This window comes from Solanum dulcamara, chromosome 5, assembly GCF_947179165.1.
Source record: "Solanum dulcamara chromosome 5, daSolDulc1.2, whole genome shotgun sequence".
In the NCBI taxonomy this organism is placed as follows: Eukaryota; Viridiplantae; Streptophyta; class Magnoliopsida; order Solanales; family Solanaceae; genus Solanum; species Solanum dulcamara.
In genome coordinates this window covers 72,013,805-72,033,015 of record NC_077241.1, presented here as the reverse complement: position 1 = coordinate 72,033,015, position 19,211 = coordinate 72,013,805, and the positions used below count along the sequence as shown (strand labels likewise).

General features: G+C 34.8%; 3 protein-coding genes across 4 annotated transcripts; 1 reads left to right on the top strand and 2 right to left on the bottom strand.

Annotated features, from left to right (window-relative positions):
* Positions 1-212: 212 nt before the first annotated feature.
* Positions 213-8,302, top strand: LOC129889650 (secretory carrier-associated membrane protein 4). 2 transcript variants are annotated; one of them, XM_055965047.1, is made up of 13 exons: positions 213-282; positions 375-474; positions 1,962-2,075; positions 2,158-2,220; positions 2,575-2,608; positions 2,703-2,825; positions 4,759-4,821; positions 4,943-5,036; positions 5,169-5,214; positions 5,303-5,370; positions 6,171-6,219; positions 6,878-6,943; positions 7,975-8,302. In XM_055965047.1, exons 2-13 carry the CDS (start codon positions 415-417, stop codon positions 8,005-8,007), a joined length of 813 nt encoding a protein of 270 aa, XP_055821022.1. In that variant the 5' UTR covers positions 213-282; positions 375-414; the 3' UTR covers positions 8,008-8,302. The 2 variants fall into 2 exon arrangements, with proteins under 2 accessions (XP_055821022.1, XP_055821021.1); XM_055965046.1 differs by having other exon boundaries at positions 273-474.
* A 1,107-nt stretch (positions 8,303-9,409) lies between these two features.
* LOC129889648 (mitogen-activated protein kinase kinase kinase 20-like) lies at positions 9,410-10,909 on the bottom strand. The gene is made up of 2 exons (XM_055965044.1): positions 10,839-10,909; positions 9,410-10,409 (listed from the first exon to the last, which is right to left on the bottom strand). Exons 1-2 carry the CDS (start codon positions 10,843-10,845, stop codon positions 9,526-9,528), a joined length of 891 nt encoding a protein of 296 aa, XP_055821019.1. The 5' UTR covers positions 10,846-10,909; the 3' UTR covers positions 9,410-9,525.
* A 12-nt stretch (positions 10,910-10,921) lies between these two features.
* On the bottom strand, positions 10,922-17,828 carry LOC129889649 (protein SAMBA). The gene is made up of 3 exons (XM_055965045.1): positions 17,561-17,828; positions 11,248-11,358; positions 10,922-11,127 (listed from the first exon to the last, which is right to left on the bottom strand). The coding sequence occupies exons 1-3, from the start codon at positions 17,724-17,726 to the stop codon at positions 11,063-11,065; spliced, it is 342 nt and encodes a 113-aa protein (XP_055821020.1). The 5' UTR covers positions 17,727-17,828; the 3' UTR covers positions 10,922-11,062.
* Positions 17,829-19,211: the final 1,383 nt, after the last annotated feature.

Genomic DNA, 19,211 nt, shown 5'->3' with positions numbered 1-19,211 from the left:
CGTAATTTCACATTATATCCAGATCATCCAGTATACACAACACCCATAGTCCCACTCAAAGCCTCCATCTATGCCAATTAACGTTCGCCACGTAAACAACACACCCACGTGTCATCCTGAGATGGCAAGTACAACCCTCATCTAATAAACACCGAGGGCACCCGAACATAACCCAACCGCTTTACAAGTGGCATTAGCTGGTGATTTTACAACCCCCTGATGGGTAAATATGTAAATTCAATTCTCGATTCGGTGTCCCGCGTCACCAGCAAGCACATGAGAGTAGAACTTCAGTCACCTTTGCTTTGTATATCTGCAAATTACATAATTTTTACTGAATTTTTCACTTTTGATATCTGAAAAATTCTCTGCAGATTCCAAATTTGAACGGTTGAAGAAGAAGAAGGAGAGAATATGAGAGGAAACGATCCGAATCCGTTTGATGAAGAGGAGCCTGAAGTCAATCCTTTTTCAGTAACCGCCTTTCTCTCGATGCGTTTTTTATGCTTTTTTAAAAAAATATATATATTTGATGCTTTCCTTAGATCTAGCTATTGTTACATTTATTCGTTTAGCATTATCATTTTTCAATGTTTTTGTGATTTTTTATCGGATGTTATGTGGTGGTATTTGGAATGAGTTGTTTGATTTGATCTTGATCTGAGTACTCGGATGGCGGAAGTTTGTTAAGGAATTTAGATTTTGCCTAATTTTTTGGGGTACAATGTGGTGTTTAAGATTGGCTTGTCGGTGTGGTAAAGTTATACAGTATTTTAGTGGGATTAATATAAAATCTAGCTGATTTTCTACTTGGGAATTTTAAGATAAATTAGTGGGAATGCCTTATGCACTAACTAAATTTGAAGCTTAATTTGAAAGATTGGCTCGAGCCTCGGGGGATTACTCTTCGTCCCGTTAAATTTTAAAAGGTTGCGATTTGCTTGGAATCGGCCTTTGGTGTGAAGTTACTTGTCCTAATTGATTTATGATGAGGACTGTTAAATGAAAGAATTTTTTTTTAAAGGCTTGTATGTTTTATATTTAGGTATGCAGATGCTATTTTTTCATGCGTTTAAGGGAAAATGGAGGCTACGAAAATGATAACAATAATATCAACCCTGGTTTTCCTAGTTATTGAAAAAATAGAGGGAGTCTAAACATTTAAAATTTATCTTTATTGTTTTCACACACAAAAAAAAGAAGAAAAATAAGCAATGGAAGATCAGTCTGTTTTTGTTCGCCTCCACTTGAAATCAAGAAACCAGTGTTGTGTAATAGACTAATAGTTGGCTATTATGCTGCTGACAAGGGACCTATGATGTGTTTGTGTGTATATATATTGATAAGAAGGTATCTGCGACATGTTTCGAGTTGAGTGAGAAAGCTACCCATTTTTTACCATTGCACGTCTTGAAACACTCTGTAGATGGAAAAATACCAAGTCAGTAAGTGGACATTTGACGAGCTTTAATACCCTAAAGGACTTAAAGCAAGGTTACTTACTTTAACTAGAACATATTTTATAGCCTGTACTGGTGAGTTGCATAAAATGGTTCTCTGTATCAAATGTCACTTGCTGCCCTGCCCTGCCCTGTTGGACCGTGGCCTCCATATCCTTCAGCAGACTCTTTCTTACCTCCTTATTTGGACACACAATCACCCATATATCTCATAGGACCTGGAAATACCTAGAACCATCAAAACTACTCGTCCTTTCATAGAGATTATATGAATTTTCTACTAATCTTTTAAGGTTGTGAGTATTGTTAGTGCCAAAATGTGCATGCTTCAGTTCTCGAATTATTACAGTGTATCTATGTTCAACTGACAATCTCTTTGTCGCAATGTAGAATTTATTGTTACATTAAATCCAATTATGACTTCTTATGCACTATTTACTTTGACTCTGCTCTGAATGTGCAAGATCCTCCTCATTTGTATCATCTGTATTTTTCTTGCAGAAGGGTGGCTCTGCTCCTGCATCTAAATCACGCTTTCCTCAAATGATTGCTAGTACTCTTGGTTTTGGCCAAAAGCATGATGCAACTGTTGACGTCCCATTGGATTCAATGAATGTAATGAAGCTGATTTGCTTTTGTTTGCAAATTCGAAAGAGCATTGTGTGTTCTGAATATGTTCTTCTGAATTGTGTTTTAGGGTCCCAATAAGAAGCAAAAAGAATTAGCAGCTTGGGAAGCAGATCTGCAAAGGAGAGAAAGAGTTGGTTTTTCTTTTTATTTAAAATTGTTGTTTGCTATGTTCATTGCTGCGAATTATACTTTTTTTTGTTGTTGATTTCTGATCATCTATTGCTGCAAGGATGCAAATTTTTTAAAAGTTAAGTTCCTTGTTGTTTGCCTAACTATTTACTATAACCTCCTTAACTCTTGTAGTGTTTTTTTGGTCTATATTTTTCCCCAATTCAGTTTGAGGCTTGTGAATGCTTCCCAAAATGCTACTATTTAGCTGAATGTGTTGTTATGAGTCCCTTGATATGTAGTTTATTCTAGTTCATATTTGCTTCAACTCAGTTTGAGGCTTATGCATGATTCTCATTAAGTGCCGGTTTAACAGGATATTAAACGAAGAGAAGATGCTGTTGCTGGCGGTAAGAAATGACATCAGCTAGTTTCAGATTATTATTAAATCGACTTATTTCTCTTTAGCATGCTGAGGTAATGCGTTTGTATGATTCAATTCAGCTGGTGTGCCAACTGATGATAGGAATTGGCCTCCCTTTTTTCCAATTATTCATCATGATATAGCAAATGAAATACCAGCTCATTCTCAGCGTCTGCAGTATTTGGCTTTTGCGAGCTGGTTAGGTAGCATCTCACTTCTCTGTTATTTTCTCTAAAAAAAGAATGTTTTTATGAATATCAAAAGCAATTGTTCTGCTAAATTTTCTCTAGTTTCCACTTGTCATTAAGTACCTACAAGTTTACCATTTGATTATGATATGAGCAATTTGTACTTTACTACTGCAGATTGTTGGAGTTTTGCATGAAACTTTTCCTAGTCTGTTTACTTTTCTGGGCTCAATATGTGCAGTGTGCATCAGTTTATCTGCTTCTCCTTTTTGTCTGGATTTTGCTTAAAAGATGTAATGCATGTTATATACTACTCAGTCTGTTTCATTTTATGTGAACCTGTTCAGTTGGGCACGGAGATTAAAAAAAGAAAGGAAGACGTGCCAGGTTTTAAACATGCCATTCATAACATTTGTGTGGCTGTAAGGCTATGTGCCAACTTTTGTGTGGCTGTAAAATCTTGTCATTAGGATAAATGGCAAGTTTAAGTTAGATTATCTCCAAATGTAGAAAGGAATCATTTCTTGGAACAGACTAAGGCCTCATTTGTTTGCATTTAATGGAGGTTTGAATCTGAACAGAGGATCCTTTCCCTCTGTTTCTGCCTACTGTCTGTTGAAACAAGAACCAATATAACTAAATGAAACTTTATTCATTCAGGTGTTTGACAGAAATTAAGACCCCTATGTCCCGATGCCGCTCAGACTACTAATAGACGAGAAGTGCAACCCTAAATTCCTCTATTGAACTGATAGCTGAATGTTATTTCTGTAAAATTAAACACATTTAGCAAGTAGCAATAGCTTCATTGCACATAGTTATTAGTTTGGTGGTATCAAATGTCTCTTACTATATTGAGCTAGTATTTTAAGACATAAGTTAATAACCAGTTGCCTCCTTTGTCAAACTACATTTTCTTGTTTCTCCTTGACAAATTGACAATATTTTCATAAATGATTATATCTAATTAATCATGGGGTGGCCAATGTAGTAATCTTCTTTAGCTAATAGAAATACTGATACTGGAGTATTATTCAACCATTGTTGTGAAGGAAACATAAGTTGAGGTGATAGATTTTGGTTTTCTCGGAAGCTAAAAAAAAACCTTAGTACCTGGGTTTTCCGTTAAGGTACATTGAGGTTTCCCTCTATTTTGCAAACCTCATTTTCAGAATCCACGGTGAACATAGTTTATGAGAGAACTAGAATTATGGTTTTCATTAGCTCATTCAAGGAGTAACTTTTGTATAAAGGTTATCCCATCTTTTATTTTTGTGAAATGGATGGCCTATTTTTGTATATGCCAGGCTCCACATTGATGAAATTTTGCTTACTGATTTAAAAAATAGTGTATGAGAGAAACATATGGAATAAACATACTTCTACTTTTGATACTGCTGCCGTTTGTGATCAGGATCAAAAGGCTTTAGCTTTCTGCTTTACATCTTTTTGGGATCCAAGCAGCATAAAATTAGTAGTTGCAAGTTTTGAGTTTGTCTTTTCGAACTTTAACAGTAGTTCTGCTGTGAAGATTCAATTGTCCAATGTTTTGATTGAAATTAAGCAATACTGTTTCTTTACCAGAAGTAACAGAACAACAATTGATATGGAACCTAATAGCAAGTAATTTGGCAACTTCATCCATGTGACTCAACATTTTAGGTTGAGATGTGAGTAAGTTTTATAGGGTGAAGCGAAACTAGTAGATTTTTCTTTTGTTACACAACAGGGTTTATAGCTGTTGTGTAAAATAATAAACTGGGATAGATGATTATCTGCTTTATGGGCTATAATACTTCATTCAACAGTTGCCTTCTCTCTCACAAATGTTACTCTTTCTTTCAAGGGCTATATGAATCTTGTATTTCCTTACTCTTTCTTTCGAGTGTTATATGAATCATCTGCTATTTCATAACCTCTTTGGGTTTGCTCCAAAATCTTTCTACAGGTATTGTTTTTTGTCTGGCGTTCAATGTTCTTGCCGTGACTATCTGTTGGATTAAGGATGGCGGTGAGCTTTGTTCTCTCTTTTCTGCGGCAGCTCATGTGGCATTCCTTTTTATTGGTTTAAAGATCTAAAAGTAAATTCAAGTTCAATTCATCTAACATCATCTAGTTCTTGCCTTCTATAGGTGTTAAAATCTTTTTCCTGGCTGTAATATATGCTTTAACGGGATGTCCCCTTTCGTACGTTTTGTGGTACAGGCCTCTGTATAACGCGATGAGGTATCTAGTGATGTTTCACTGTCATTTCATCCCCCTTTTGCCTTTGTAAAATCCCCCCAGTTTTTTCTTTTCATTTTTGATTTCCACATCACAGACTGACCTTTTTTCATCTGAGCTTGTGCGGATGTGCAGGACTAACAGTGCATTGAAGTTTGGATGGTTTTTCATGTTCTACTTGGTTCGTTCTTCTGACAAAAGTGATGAAGATGCTGTCTATTTTATGCCAGGAGTTGTTTTTGAGTTTGTTTGTTTGTTTTTACGTGCAGTTGCACATTGGATTTTGCATAATTGCTGCTATTGCTCCTCCCATTGTATTTCAAGGAAAATCCTTCACGTAAGTTCTGCTGTAATTTTTAGTGCATTAACCTCACATTCTAGAGTTCAGTATTCTATATAAGCTGCTAGTTCTGACAGGCAGTTTTAGCTTAGTAGAATTTGCTAGTCTATATGGATACGCCTTTTAGGCTAAGTTGTGCGGACTCTTCACTTTCAATGCCGCACCCATGTCGGATTCTCCACAAATGCACTACTTTTGAAGAATCCGACATGGACCCATTGACATTTTTGAAGAGTCCTAGCAACATAGCTTTTAGGTGAAAATATATTTTAAATTCTATATTATCCTAGAAACTGTGCTGGCAGTTGGAGTGGATGCAGTGGCCTTGTTGCCTTCTTCTCCTTGTTTGTGCAAATAATTTGGTTCATAGGGTGATAATAGAAGAGTTGAAGATCCCAAGAACCCATTGGTGTCATGCACCACGAAAAGAACATGCTTTAGTTTTGTGACCAACGGATTACCGCTTCCCTTGTTGGTGCATCAATTTTCCCGCGTTTGTACCATATTGATTATTTTGATAAGGATATTTGTACCATATTGATATGAAAATAGTTAAAAGGAAATTGACCGCTTAAAGGGCTGGTTGTACTCTATAATGTTTAAATTAAATGAGTGAATGATACGAGTCTTGAATGGTAAGAAATGCTCTTCATGAACGTGAATAAGAGCGATGAAATATTGATGCTTGTTAAATGCAGTGATTGTTATCAAGGGTTTTCCACTTTCCCTTGGATTGTCATTGTCTTTTTATATTTTTCTTCACTAATTATTTCTGCTTCCTTTTTACTTCATTCCAGGGGTATCCTTGCAGCAATTGATGTCTTCTCTGACCATGTGTTGGTTGGGGTAAGTTGTTTAGTTATTTGCTCTTATTTTAATGAGAGGAAAAAAATAACAAATTCTTTGACACATTCCTTTGAAACAAAAAATTGAATGCCATTGTTTACTATGTATAATAATCCTAATAGGGTGTACAAGTAATACTGCTATTAGTTGTACATAGGTGAGATTTGCAACCAAACATCGTATTAAAGTTTTATACCAGCATTATTCTACCTAATACATCATACCAAACGACCATACTGCTTGATATTAGATACTTCCCTTCCAAGTATTATTGTTAAAAAGGTAAAGGGGAAATACTCTCAATTTCTCATTATTAGCAGATTGAATCTGATTTAACTTGTGCACTGTCTTTTACTTGAACAATAACTAAAATTTCATGTTATTTTTCTCATTGCGTATTGCAGTTAGTTTGTTAACTGATTTAGCGGATCAAAAAGCTTTATTGCAGTCTCTTACTTGAACAATAACTCAATTCATTTGATATTCTGATTGCGTATTGCACGTAGTTTGTTAACTGATTTACCACAATTAAAGCTTTCTTAGATAATTGAAACTCCCAAGAAAATTTCGTGTTAATGCTTGTATTAGCTTATCAGTTTGTTTGATCTTTTATCTTCTTAATATATATTCTTGTGCTGTCCTTCTCTTCTTTTTGCAGATATTTTATTTGATTGGATTTGGCTTCTTCTGCTTGGAAGTTTTGCTTAGCTTGTGGGTGTTGCAGGTGAGTTTTTTACTGTATTGAGATTCTTCATGTCAGGTTTGTTAATACATTAATTGTATGACAATCAACTGGGGCAATGCTCCACACAGTGTTCTGGTATCTGCTGTTCCACTTTTTAGCTTTTTTAGTTTTGCTCATCTTTGCCTTGTGGCTTGAGCTTCATGTGTATGTGGCCTAAAAGTGAAATCTATCAAGGGAAAGAGAGAAATTGTACTTCAATTCATATTTCAGCTAATGCTTGCTGTGTGAAGGGTAGTCTTTTTGGGGGAGGAGGGAGGACAAGGTATTATCTGGTTTCTCTCATATATCAAGAAAAATGCATCCCCATATCTTTGATGATTTACTGGGTTTTCCTTTTATCAAAAAAGAAGGAAAGATAATTTGCTAGGTTTTCAACCAGATATAGATATCCAGATGTCCAAGTAGTTTTTCTTTTGGAGCTTGTACGTCCTTTGAACAGTAAAGGTACTAACTGAAGAGTCAGTTTTGGAGGTCATTTGGGGTGGGGGTGGGGTTTTTGTATCTTTCGGTAGCCCTATTCAGAAACTAAGGTTGAATGCTATACAACTTGAGGGGAAACCTTAGTTTCCCTATGCTTGATAACAAGCTCCAAAACTGACTGTTTAAATGCTATACAACTTGAGGGGAAAAGAGCTATCTTAGAATTCAAATGGGTACCATTTTGATAGTTGATTCCCGGGGAAGTTAGCGGTCCTAGTACCAATCCTCATATTAAAGATCAGACAATTCCAGCTGAGAGAGAAAATGATATCTTTCCATCTGGCTAAAAAGGCAGAGTTATCCGGTACCTGTGTGGGTAGGAGGTAGCAGGTACCCAGTAGAATAGTCAAGGTGCTCTGCAAGTTGGCCATGCTCATTATTTAAAATGGAAAAGAACAAAACCAAACAATTTGATTCCCTCTTCTTATGGTAGTATGATATGGAGGGGGGAAAAAGAAAAAAATGTTGTATGCTGACCTGACCATCTTTACTTTCATCTTGTGACGTTTTCTTCTGTTCTATCATTGCAGAAAGTGTACATGTATTTCCGAGGGCACAAGTGATGCACGTGTTTGGACTCAAAGACCTCAGTGTCGTAGCAACAAAACAATTCTTTTCCAGAGGAAGCTAAATATATGCCTTCATTATCAATTTGGTTGAGTTATGACTTGCGTGATATAGTTGCATGTTTTCTAGGTTCAATAGTAATCTTTGCTTCATTCAAGCATATTCGTTTTCATTGTCGTTTTTGTATGTAATCACAGTTTGACCTTTGATCATTAGACTGCTACATTATTATACCTATATAGTACCTTCATTGGGATTCATTTTGAATCAAAAACACCCATTTGGTTCGGATTGTTGGATTGAGTCAATCCCATGATATGTGCTGAAGATAGCTGGGGTAGGCATCGCCCCTTGCACAATAACTTGGACTGTCTTCGTAGGGACAATGTTTTGATATGATGTATAACTATTACAACTGAAATAATGAAACCATCTGCAATTAAAATTGATTTTGTTAATTAGGTAGACAAATTTAATTTTGTTAAGCCCCTCGTTAAAGAAATCCCTGTATGTCCTAAGAAAAAGTATCTCTATTGGCGATGAAAAGACATTTTGAAAAAGTTTTTAGTAGATTTATTAGTACTTCAGCTTAGATAAAGATAATTATATTGACAGGATTGATATATTAAGCAATTGGACGTCAAGTTTCGTTTAAGAATTTTGCCAACCAATTTCAAATGTTTTAAGATTTTAGCTTTTCAACACTTTAAAAATTATCTGAAGCCATTTCCACTACCCTCAATCCAACCTTCGCTTTTTTTATCTTTATCCATCTATCAGGATCCAGGAGGGAAGCTAACAATGGCGGATTCAAAATATGAATTTTATGAATTTCTACGACAACCTTAAGTTAGTGCTACAATAATAATTTGGTTCACAATTATATATATTTACCTGATTCTTAGTATACGTGTATATATAAAGAGGATCCGGACAAAAGCGACTGGATTCACGTGAATACAGTGCCTTTAGGAAGCTAATGCAACGGAAATGTTGGTGATATTCAATTATGTACTACTTGTGCCAATTTGGATCAACTGATTACTGGAAATCTAAAGAAATTAATGTTTTTCCTTTTCGTCTCAGCAAGACGTCCGGAAGGCATATTCCAGAATATTGGGCCTTCATATACTATAAGATATGGTGCTTGGACTTTTTAAAAATTGAGTGTGTGTTGGATACTCCAAAATTAATAGCATTTTGGAGAATGGGACACATGTGGCAATAATTTTGTTCTTTTAACTCACACAAGGCATGCCGGATCCTATGAAGCATTAAGGTTACTGCTCGTCCAGTTGAGACTTTTCAGAAACATAACTAAATTTAGTTAATGACAAAATAAAATCTAGTTAACATAATTTAAAAGAAACAGACAACTATTATTATTACTTTTTTGGTACACTCTACAAGCTACTATTACATCTTGTAATGTTTGAAAGCCATTGATTTCATATTCATATTGATAGAAAGAAATACAAAGTAACATCCCATGAGATCTTGCTAAGGTACTACTCCTATAATATAAGTGCTTTTGCAGTGATCTTATTCGCTTCATTGTATCCTCGAAATGGAATTTGGCAACCTAATGGATTAACCCTTGCTGTTCTCCCTTGCATCCGACTACATAATAAAGCTTGCTGAATAAATGGATGCTGGAGTAGTTGTTCTGACGTCCATCTTCTTAGAGGATCCTTTATCAAACATTTTTGTAAAAAATCTTTGGCAATATCAGAAACATTACCCCGAATCATGGGGTATTCATTCATAATCTGCGATTGCAAATCCTTAGTGTTGCGATAAATCCAAACGCGGCTCCCAGTCATCATCTCTGCCACGGTGCACCCCAGTGACCATATATCATAAGCTTTGGAATGAAAACCACTGGTCAAAGATTCTGGGGGCGCGTAAAGTAGTGTCCCTCGATTGCTCAATGTTTTTCCAGTCATGTATGCCATTCTTTCCGCAACTCTCAACGACAATCCAAAGTCAGCCAACTTCAACTTGTGCATCCCACCACGTTCAGCATTATTGAAAACCAAAACATTAGCGGGTTTAATATCACAATGAACCCACCCTATCTTATGAATGTGTTGAATGCCCTTTAAGAGTTGATAGGCATAGATACCTACTTCCAATTCTGACATCTTTCTCATTCCTCTCTTGTAATTGTTGATCAAATCGTGCAGCGATCCACCAGATGCATATTCAAGAAACAGATTGTAAGTTGGAATATTACTATTGTCGATGCTGACGTCTGCTCCAAAAAATTGTACGACGTAAGGACAACCTTTGAGAGTTGTCAAGATTTGTGCTTCTTGTTGGAGTGAAGTTGAATGGCAAATATCACAACATTTAACAGCAGCAACAGAAGCACATAATGAAGAAGGATCGATCTTCACTGCATAGTAGACTTTGCCGTAAGAGCCAGCACCAAGAACGTAAAGCTTCTCCCACTGATCCATAATAACTATTGTCCCTTTCTTCTTAGTACTAATTTGTAATAGAATGATTGTAAATAATAACAAAGGGTAGCAGCTGCTTTTTTTATACTAGAAAATCCTCCAATCCTAACTTGATGTGGAGAAGGTTTCCGTATTGTTTGTTTTTGGTAACTTTTATTTCCAAAAAGACAAAATATGAGCCCAAAATGTCAATAATTTAGCAGAGAGCTTGTGCACCAAGTTACTATTCCATACGTGTGCTGTGCACCCTTGGGATATCTACTTATTTTTGCGAAGATCAACTTTTATATTTTGTGATATAAAATTTATACGATATGTTTAAAAGTAATATAAATATATTTTATAGAAAATCCTCTGATCTTTACCTGACATTGAAAGGGTAGCCGTGTTTTTTTTTGGTAACTTTGTATTTCCAAAAGACTATCCATATCTGAAACGGAGAGGGTAATTTCCAAAATCTAACAAAATCTCAACATGAAATTCAAGCTTCTGGAAAATCATTGAGTAAAAATTAACAGTAAAAAATTAGTAGTACAAATCATTAACATGAAGGCTACATTATATTGCAATCTGCACAAGAAAACATTCCTCATTTTAATGTGGCCGCCAACTTAGAATTCTGCTTCCCAATTTCTACATGTTTGTGAAGACGACCTGTAAATGCATAGCAGTAAGGCATCAGGTACACTATCATCATGTCACCTAAATGGAAAGAAGATGATCATCAAGTTTCCTAAATGAGCGCTAATATCATTTTTGCTCTTCGCGAGCTACCTGGCCTAGAAATCCTGTGAATACAAGACCGAGGTCCATCAAACATCCAGCTATCCTCGTCTAGGGATTTAACCTCTTTGTTCAGTGAAGCCATCAGATCAGATTTGAGAACTGCAAAGAGAACATTAATTCTCTGAATAAAAACTGAAACAAACTATATCATCAGCTAACAACTGAAAATTTCTCAGATAAAGAAAGTCTGTTACAACATTGACCTAGTGTAGTTCATCTTTCCACTGATAAGACGGGAGAAAATACTGCAAAGACTGGCATTGGCTTTCTCAGCTTGATAAAGGAATTGTTTCGAAGCCAAATTCAGTGGCCAAACATTCTGACTAATTGCAAGCAATGTTATTTTATTCAAAAGGGGATGTAAAGAACCATTCATGCTGTTTTGGTTTGTGTTTGCCTAATTACAATTATGTAACCAAGTTTTATAGAGCTAAGAACTTCAATTGGCTTAATCTGTGGTGACACAGCTCTGCTACCTCAAATCTCCCACTTATAACCCAAGTAACTGATGGCCTAAAACAAAGGCAAAAGCTTTTTCCCATCAGATAGAAAGAGTCACACGAACCATTTACGTCCTTTCTCAAGCAGTAAATGGCATGAGAAGATAAAATTGAGGAAATGAGCTCAATGAACTGACAACAGTTTAAAATATTAGGTTCTTGCATCGCAAGTTATTTGATATACCTAAACCTGTTGGGAAAAAGCCATCGACTAATTCTCGTCCCTTCCGAACCGCTTTCAAGTAGAAAATAACAAAGAAATTATTACACCATACAATGCACAATATTTTTCCCCACACACCCCAATTCCTAAAATACTACATCCAAGAGATCTCCAAGAGAAAATTCTCTAAATCTCTACTTTAATATAGAAGGAATTGAATTTTTGGTGGTGTTCTAAACCAAGAAGCTAAGCTCCTTTTATAAGTACAAAAACAAAGAAATACTTCTTCTCCATCCGACGTGGGAGAAGCCATTTTTGACCTTGGTATTTTTTTTCTTCTCCTTTTTCAAACCTACCAACAAATTTCCACCTTTGAAAAGGAAGAAAAAAATACCAATCGTTAGCCCTTTACAGTTGTCCAGCTACACAAAATATAATCAGTTCTCCACCCGACTCAAAAACTGGCCAACAACGCACAGCTGCAACTTTCACATTGTCTGCTACCGACAATCATAATTCTAATATCAAGAATTAGCATATCCCCACCATAAAGAGTACATCCACTCAAATTGAAGAACCAATCCAAGAATTTCCACTTGAAATCACTTCCCAATTTCAAGAATTTCAATTTCGGCTCATGTCGAAAAATTTGCTAATAATAACTTATGGTGCAACCCTCTTGTTGATTTCTTAAGAGTTCATTAGCCATCGACATCCTTTCCACCACACATCTTGCATCACAATCAACCAATGTCCATGTGCAAACTTGTGGACCAGCTACCAATTAAACATCCTCTTCCATGGCAATTTTAAAGGTAGCATTCATGCAATGAGGATTTTCATCTTTCTTACAAAAGAATATCATCCCCTTGGAAACAACATTGGCAGCATTTCCTTTCGAGCTTCTAGCAGAACTAGCCCCATTATTTGGACATTTACTCTTAACATGTCCCGATTGACCACAATCCCAGCAAAAATGAACTTTTTCTTGGAGCTTTTATTTTGCTTTTATTTTCCTTTAACAACAAGAGCTGAATTTTTTTGAGATCTTTCACCTCCATTCTTCTTTTTTCCTCGAAAATTAATTTGCTCATCACTTCCGAGAAAATCACAGTTTCCTTTCCATACATTAAAATGAGTTGTATGTGCTTATAGAAAGATTGAAGAGACCAAATGAGTCGAAGAGTCTTGTCTTCATCATCAATTTTCACTCCAATTGATTCTGATTCAAAAACAATCTCATTCAAGACGCTCAGATGATCAGAAATAGTTGTACCTTAATCCATTTGCAATTTATGAAATTGCTCCTTCAAATATAATCTATTTGAAATACTTTTGGTTAGGTACATTTCTTCAAGTTTCTCCCACAATTCCTTTGTTGTAGACAATTCAATCACATTAGCAAGAACATTTTTAGCTAAACACAAGCGAATCTGACTTGTCACTTTCATGTCTAGCTCTTCCCACTCTTCATCACTAATTTTGAATTTTTCTGAGTCTCCTCTGCTTTCAGATTTTTCTGAACCCTTGTCATCTTTTCCACTAGTTGAATTAACACATCCTTGACTTGCACTTGCCACAAGCCAAAATTAATTCTTCCATTAAATTTCTCAATGTCAAATTTTATCCTCATCTTGCTTATCAGTACTACTAGATAGACAATAGTAATGAAAAAACACCCACTAAATTAGTTCTCAGGAAAGAGAGGTGGATCACAACAGATACACTTAAGTACCAAGTCTTTCCTTAGCCAAAACCTCTTTAGATTGTACTTATTCTACTATTACCAAAAAAACAAGTACCCCAAAGCAACTCCACCGGAATTAGACTCTACTTGCTACTCCACCAGGACGAAACTTCTAATCTAGAATTTCTTTCTAATGTGGAAGATCAGAAAAGGCTGCAACCACAGAGCATACTAAAATTTCAAAAGAATTATTCCACACCAAAAGCTCAATAATTCTAATTCAAAAAAAAATTCTGATGTGGAAGATCAGACAAAACTGCAACCACAGAGCATACTAAAATTTCTAAAGAATTATTCCACACCTAAGGCTCTGATACCACTTGTTGGAAAAGAAAACCCGACTAATACTCGTCCTTTCCGAACCGCCTTCAAGTAGAAAATAACAAAGAAATTTAAAGAGAATAACAACACAAAAATTTAACGTGAAAAACTCCCTAATTGGAGAAAAACCACGGGCCTCTCAAAAAAATATTCACTATATGAAAATTATTACACCATACAATGCACAATATTTTTCCCAACACACCCAAATTCCTAAAATACTACACCCAAAAGATCTCCAAGAGAAAATTCTCTAAATCTCTATTTTAATATAGAAGGAATTGAATTTTTGGTAGTGTTTTAAACCAAGGAGCTAAGCTCCTTTTATAAGTACAAAAACAAAGAAATATTTCTTCTCTATCCGATGTGGGAGAAGCCATTTTTGACCTTGGTATTTTTTTTCTTCTCCTTTTTCAAACCTATCAACAGAACCAACAGCTAAAAGTTATCAAATAACAAATCTGAACATTCCTCATGAAGTACTGATAGATTTAAGATAGTGTAGCATTGCGAAGATAAAAATGAGAAACATAGTATAAGGCACAAAATTAAGCATCTTGCCATGCTAAAATCCTTGATATAATAGTTTTACCAAAATAAAAAAAAAAACTAAATATAATAGATATAACCTTCTGAAATACAGTTCGCATTAGTTTTTTACCTTTATTTACTTTCACATACGAATAAAGAACACTTATTGTCTACTTCATCGTTTATCAAACTTACTTTAGGATGCGGAGGCTGTTCTAGATGCATGACTTTAACCATCTCGTCAAAAATTAAAAAGAATCAAACCAAAAAGTAGGATGATTAACAAATATTTCTTTGCTAGAAAACAACTAGCAGAGATTATAAGTGACGAAAATATGACAATATAAACAATGGTCTCTTGGATGTGTGGTTCATCAATCACTGCACAATGCTTAAAAGGATCATAATGAAACACTCTGTTTCAGTTTTTATTTTTCCCAAGTATTTTTTTGGGCAAGTGGAAACACAGTGAATGCTTTCTTAACATGATGTTGGCACATGCGTTACTTGAGAGTTACCAGGGTATCTTTAGTTAGGTGGTCCTCAACTTCTATTACTTCCATCTTAGGAAAATGGAAATTAAACCAGTAGACAGCTGGCCTCCAAGTTATTCCTTCAGAAAATTTGAAAAACATCAAGGCTTTACCAACATCCATCATTTCGTACGGAAACTAAGAGACGTATTCACTTAATATCTCTGTCTTCTGTCCAGAAAAAATGGAGTCAATGTCACTAAATTTAATGGAGCTTTCAGCATTTTCCACCAATTACAAAGAAAAAGGTGCCAGTATTTGAGTAAATGAAACACATCCACTTGAATTTTCCTTTTTGAAAAATGCAAGACTAACTTAATCCTTTGATATCCAGTCTGACACTCATACTTTTTCTTTTATTTGAAAATGGTAATGTGTCTGACATTCATGCTGCTAGCGATTAACAGACTCACAACTACAATCATCATTCTCACTACCTGATTTCTACAAGAATAAACCAAATCACCATCACACTTCACCTATTTGAAATATTATCCCTATCATTTCCACCCATATAGCCCAGGGTGAGATGCTTGATAATCTATGCAAACATTGTTACTACTTAGTCATTTGATCTGAAATATGGTGCTCCTCTAAGTTCACAAGAAGTCATTCAAAATTAGACTTGTTTCAGACAGAGTGAAATCACTCACTTTCATTATTAACACGTGAATTTACTCAAACTTATTACCAGTGTATATCTAAACCAACAATTTAAAACCATTGAGAAACAAAAGTTATAAGAAATGGCCATCTAACTTGATATGCAATGTTAGCATAAAAATTGGCAATGGTGTCGAGACAAATTTTTGGAATGATAACTGGATTGGAAATGGCCCTCCAAAAGACATTTCCCAGATCTGTTCATTTTAGTGCTACAACCTCAAGCAACTGTGGCAGAGACTTGGGGACAGCAGGGGTGGAATTTTACTTTTAGAAGGCTTCTAAATGACTGGGAGGTTGCTAGAGTGGCTGAACTCTTAAGACTTCGCGAAAGTTTTAAAGGCACTACTGAACAGGAGGGTAGTCTAATCTGGGACAGAAACAGCAGAGGAGTTTCCTCAGTGAAATCAGCTTATGGGGTACTAAACAGGACCGAAACACAACACAATGGGTCTTGGAACTGGAAGCACATCTGGAAGGTGAATATCCAATTCAAAGTGGCCTGCTTTTGCTGGTTAGTGGTAAAGGAGGCAGTCTTGACCCATGACAGATTGGTGAAAAGAAGAACACAACTTTGCTCTAGGTGTTTTATGTGTGAGAGAGATGGAAAAAAACAGCCACTTGTTTTTCCATTGTAGAATTACCAGCAAGCAGTGGCAGCTGTTCATGAGTTTGAAAGGTCTAAACTAGATAATGCCTAGGACAACTGCTGAAATGATAGCATGCTGGAATGACCCAGGCATCTTATTGAGGAAGATGACTTGGTGGAATATGGTTCCTGCATGCATCTGGCGGATAATCTGGAAGGAAAGAAACTCAAGATGCTTTGAAGGGATAGCAAACTCTGAACAGAAGATCATTATGAACTTTATATCATTGTTTCATTTTTGGTGCAAGGAGGCACTAGTAGAAGATGTAAGTCTCAGTTGTTGATATGTTGGGGTCTTTGTAACTAAGAAGTGAAGTTTCTTTTTGGGGTCCTGTAACATTGGTTTACTCATAGAACAGCCTTTGTGCTAAGGATTACTTCAATTGTTAATAAAATCTCTGTTACATTGTTTAAAAGAAAAGTTATAAGAATGATACAATCTGCAGAGAGGATTTTGACTTTCTTTATTAATAACAAGATTTTCACTTGCTTTTTACTACTTATAAACAAAGTAACCAGCATTCATTATCTGCTTTATTAAAACTACCTATATAACAAGAAGATCGATCTATATATACGATACAGTTTCCTTACATAAACTTTTGATAAGGGAATACAACTTTATTATTGCATAATAAAATGTATCCACTGAATCACAATAATAAGTATTCATTTTACTATTAAAGAAAAAAGAATGATCTATAAGGTTTAACCAACTAGTCACATAAAAAAGGTAAGAAAAAACACTTAAAACCAATGAAACTTATTTATTTTCACTGGATATAGAACAATATAGACACCATGATGATACACAAAAGCATAAAAACTTGAAATTGAGCTTTATCAACATTTATCACCAACTAATAGAACGTATAATCAGTGGGTAAAACATATTAACACTCTCAAGACTAGAACTTTGTATACCAGCATAAATCTGCAAGTTTCAATATGCAAGCAAGTTTTGCAACTTGTAGCCTACTGTAAAAACAACTTAAGATAATCAATTACTCGTATGTCAACATCCAGTAAAAATCATGAATCCATGCCTAGCTTGAGGTTAATCAGCTGATTTACAAAATAAATTAGATCTTTTTCCAAGCTAACAGATTTTTACATGAAAACTAATAATAGTATAACTGATAAACTAGAAATGTTAAATAAAAAGAAAAAGTAGATGCGAAAAATTGTACGGACCTTGAAGAGCCTCGTCTTTGCGGTCTTGAATGGAGACGAGATCAGGCGGGAAATTGAAGTCATCAACGGCTATAGACGATGACGGCCCTACATTTCCTCCGATCATCGCCATCGTCGAACTCGATGACCTCGCCGGTGACGACGACAGCGAACTGCCAGTGCTCATTTTCCCTATGCTTTTCCCTCCGTCGCCTGAAACATTCAGAGTTCAGAGTCCCGAAACCCTATAGAGTATAGAATATCAATTAAATTTCCGAGAAATGACAAAACTATAAACATTCTTAAAATATATTCTAAACATAATTATATCCTTAAAATTAGGGGTGGCAATCCAACGGATTGGGTCAAATTTGGATGGATTATAATAGGTTAAGACAATAATTAGATTAAGACCCAACCCAATACCAAATTAATTTGGGTCAAAATGGATTATATAACGGATCAAGATTAAACTCAATCCAATTTTTACTAAGCTTAATTGTTTTATTTATTTTTTAAAATTATTTTAGTACCTAATAAAATTCTTTTTTTTCTTTATTATGGCTATATGTAACATATCAAATTGAAAAAAAAAAATTAAAAATATTTTAACAAAATTTCTCATTAGTCAATTTGAATTACATATCAACCCATTTTTTACGGGTTGAAATTGGCTGAGTTGAAATGGGTTGAGCTAATGAATGAGTAAGTCAATAACCAATCCAAACTTAAACGGGTTGGATTGACTTTGCCACCTAATATCATTTTTAGTAAAAAATATCCTCTAAATATTTAAAAGTTAACAACTTTCATCTTTTTACTAGAATTTAGGCAGAATAGATCATGACCCTTCTAAATTTGTCGACTTTTATTTAGTGTAAACCTAAATTTGTGATGGTTTAATTACCTCCTCAACTTGGTAATTTGATAGTTGCGGCTCCCCTGAATGCTGGCAACTCATGAATGTGTAATACACGCGCTGCCACATGATTTTTTTGGTCATGTGGCTTTTTTTTTAGAATAAAATATATATTTTACCTTTTTAAGTTCATTAATTATTTAATCATCTTTTCAAAGCCAATTTTGTATTAAAAAATTAAAACAATGATATTTTGACTATATTTTTTTTATTTGGCTAAAGATAATGATATTTTAATCAAGACCAAGAAAAAAAGAAATACACAGTTAGAAAGAATAATTGTTGTATCCAAAGAAGAACTAAATAAAATTTCAACAAAATATTTATTTATTTGGCCCAAAAAATAAAAAGCGCACAATTGAAATAAATAAATTTTGCATAAAGAAAATACACATTTTTTTTCTAGAAAATATCTGTTTAAATTTTTAAATTTTGGCTAAACCTTCAATGGATAAAATAAATAAAGTTCCAACTAAATTTTGTAAATTTGGGTCTTGAAAAATAAAAGAAATATATATCAACAAATAATAATTGCATCTGAAAAAGAATTAAAATACATTCAAAATAAAATATGTAATGTATATTAAGAAAAAGTATGGAGAAATTCGATTGAAACAAATAAATCATTATATTAATTATGGGGCATTTAATAGTTGAAAATACCACTTGAAAGCTGGTTTTTTCGATTTTCTACCCTCTCACGCGACTAAAAGAGAGTGCATTCACGCTCTTTGCCACATCAGCATTCAAGGG

Bases quoted from the DNA above. Each gene is read 5' to 3' on its own strand.
- LOC129889650 (XM_055965047.1), top strand. From the start codon at position 415: ATGAGAGGAAACGATCCGAATCCGTTTGATGAAGAGGAGCCTGAAGTC. The intron at 2,221-2,574 runs GTTGGTTTTTCT...CCGGTTTAACAG, and splicing joins ATCTGCAAAGGAGAGAAAGA to GATATTAAACGAAGAGAAGA. The intron at 5,371-6,170 runs GTAAGTTCTGCT...ACTTCATTCCAG, and splicing joins TTTCAAGGAAAATCCTTCAC to GGGTATCCTTGCAGCAATTG.
- LOC129889649 (XM_055965045.1), bottom strand. From the start codon at position 17,726: ATGAGCACTGGCAGTTCGCTGTCGTCGTCACCGGCGAGGTCATCGAGT. The intron at 11,359-17,560 runs GTCCGTACAATT...TTCTCTTTGCAG, and splicing joins CAAAGACGAGGCTCTTCAAG to TTCTCAAATCTGATCTGATG. The intron at 11,128-11,247 runs GTAGCTCGCGAA...ATGCATTTACAG, and splicing joins TCACAGGATTTCTAGGCCAG to GTCGTCTTCACAAACATGTA.